Source organism: Eptesicus fuscus, chromosome 11 (assembly GCF_027574615.1).
Source record: "Eptesicus fuscus isolate TK198812 chromosome 11, DD_ASM_mEF_20220401, whole genome shotgun sequence".
NCBI classification, from domain to species: Eukaryota; Metazoa; Chordata; class Mammalia; order Chiroptera; family Vespertilionidae; genus Eptesicus; species Eptesicus fuscus.
Genome location: NC_072483.1, coordinates 44,653,626 through 44,656,270, shown reverse-complemented (window position 1 = coordinate 44,656,270; position 2,645 = coordinate 44,653,626). Strand labels below are relative to the sequence as shown.

At 42.9% G+C, this 2,645-nt stretch overlaps 1 protein-coding gene across 1 annotated transcript; it reads right to left on the bottom strand.

The window, feature by feature from the left end:
• Window positions 1–645: 645 nt before the first annotated feature.
• LOC103283352 (tRNA-splicing endonuclease subunit Sen2-like) lies at window positions 646–1,939 on the bottom strand. The gene is given in 2 exon segments (XM_054723441.1): window positions 646–1,582; window positions 1,584–1,939. Coding segments are annotated over 2 exon segments (1,293 nt in total).
• Between the last annotated feature and the right edge of the window lie 706 nt (window positions 1,940–2,645).

Sequence of the window (2,645 nt, the reverse complement as noted above, 5' to 3'; positions counted from 1 at the left end):
TCACTGACAAATAATTAGGTAATTGATGTTTTAAATGCTTTCTATGATACAAAAATCCTTGTTAAATATGAAATGGACTGTTATGTGCTTCAGTAATTGGTTGAAGTTCTTGGACAAGCAGAGACATGCAATTTTTTCCATTTAAAGTAATCGAACATGGTATCCTGCAACCCCCAGATCTGCTTTCCGGCACTCTTTTGGGAACAGATTGGATGTGGGTAAGGAGATGTCTGTGCATAAAGTGTTGCTTTGAGAACTGTCGAGTGCCACATCATGTAACTGTTACCATTCAGAGGTTAGATTAAACAGAGGTTCCCTGTTGCTGGAATCATCTATCCACGCTCCTCACTGAACAGATGAGGATGCAGAGTGGGGCCTGGAGGCGAGGAGTTGGGGCCAGTCACGGTCAGTGCCCACTGAGAACAGAAGCTGACATCCGGGCACAGGGCTCTCTTCTTCCCCCCTGTGTAATTTCTTTTTTAAAACACTAATAGTTCTCTGGCTTGGGGAGCACCATGCCCTTTAAAACTTTCTGATTAATGGCCAATTACAATAAAAGGACTCTTCACCTCGCCCTGAGCTTGGCTGATTGTAGGGGACTCAATAAATACTTTTTGGCGAAGTTAGAATTCTGAGGTCAAATTGTTAAAGTTCATCTTGGTCACTCCTCTCTCATGAAGAAACCCAGCAGCTCAGAATCACTTCCTGAACTTTAATTCTCTTCATGCATTCTGGTGATTCCATTTCCTTGTCAGTCATGGTAGAGGGTTTAGTCAGATAGCACAGCATGAGTTCCTTGAAGACATTCACCGAAACTCTGCTCAAGGTAGCCGGTGACTTCCAACTGAAAGGTCTTCGAAGAGAGCCCTCAAAATGGCCATCGACTAACTCAATAATGACAGAGTAACTTGCATGGTAAAATGGAGGTCCTTTTCGATACAGCAGTAAATCTGTTCCGTACTTAAGTCCCACTTTGGGCACCCAGCCCTTGCCTCGGAAGTCATGGTATGCCATATCGGTAGTCCTGAATGTGGGCTGAACTACCGTGAAAACTTTCCAGAGTTTCACAATCATTAAAGGCTCTTTTTCATAGTAAATACTTAGACATCCCAGAACATAGACCAGGAAGAAGGCTTTCTTGCTTGGGGCATCTTCCTTCTCGCTCACATCACACACGACTTCCGCCACCAGCAGGTACTCATCATCAGGTCCTCTCTCTCTGGCACAGAGGAGACCCATTTGTTGGCTGCTGTCCTGAGTACCACACTGGGAGAGAACATCGTTTTGGTTACCATGGACTTGGGACAGAGGTACAGTGACCTCTAATAAGTGTATATCCAAGCCGTTTGCAGTGAGTGGGTCATGCCCAGAGCCGTCCTGCAGGCAGTCTGATGGCTTGCTGGGATCCTCCATATCAACTGACTTTCCCAAGTCCCTGTTCATCACAGAAAGTTTCTTTCTATCTGCTGTGGCTTCTATTTTGGAAACCATTTCAGAGTTCAGCTTATCATGCAATGGAACGTCTTCATTCTGTTCTATGCAAGGATGCTCAAGTGGTTTTGTGTAATCTTCAAGGATTCTGTGTACTCTCATCCCTCCCCTGTCCCCGCATGAGCTTTGTGGCCCATTCTACACTACGGTGATACTTCTTTGGTGTGATTATAGGCACATTTGTCTTAATATCTTTCCATTTAACAACCAGCTTGGGACCTGAAATGGTGAAGTTTGGACGGCTTCTAGACAGGATTCCTTCTCCAAAATAACCTTCCCCATACAGCTGCTCTATATCTTCTGCATTCCTCACAACTACATTGTTGTTTATCATTTCAGCATGGAATATTTTGAAGTCTTTCTGACCAAAGGGGATCAGAAGTGGAGACTCATAATTCTCGTACACTCTTCTTTTCCTCTTTGGGGTATGGAAAAAGGTTTTCGCCATTTTTCAAGTCTAACTGGAATCAAACCGTGACCTCCTGGTTCATAGGTCGATGCTCAACCACTGAGCAACACCAACCGAGCAATCATCTTCCAATTTTTAAGGTAAATTGATAAATTAAAATGACAGCAGCAATTCCCAATTAAGGGTCCATTATGTACCTCCAATTGGCTAAGAATAGGAACTGCAAAGCCAGAGTGCCAGGAATGAAATCAGCATCACTACTTCCTAGTCGTGCGACTGTGGGCAAAGGTTACTTAATCTCTCTGTGCCTTGGTTTCCTCATCTTCATCCACCTCACGTACTCGCCGTTACTCCGACAACGCCCTCTGAGTTCATTCTTATAGTTGCTATTCAAAATGACCTCTACCCAATAACGTCATCCAGGTCCCACTGTTGGAAAGGAGACCTTTAATAATTTTTAAATCCTCTAAAAGTATTATGGAACTTTTTAGGAGGTCTTAGAAAGTTTTCCTTCTTGTGACCCCTGCATAGAAAGACACCAAGCATTGCCATGTAAGCATTGAGGACTGTTTATATAAAGAAAACCACCCCGTCCAGTGTCCGGAAGTACATGAAGACCTTAAGTAAACTGACATCAAGTAGGGTTACATTTCCTATAAAAACAGTTTTGGGGCTTAGTAAATATTAGATAATAAAGCTTTTGAAGCAAGTTAAATCCTTTTAATTTGTGAATAAATGAATTTTA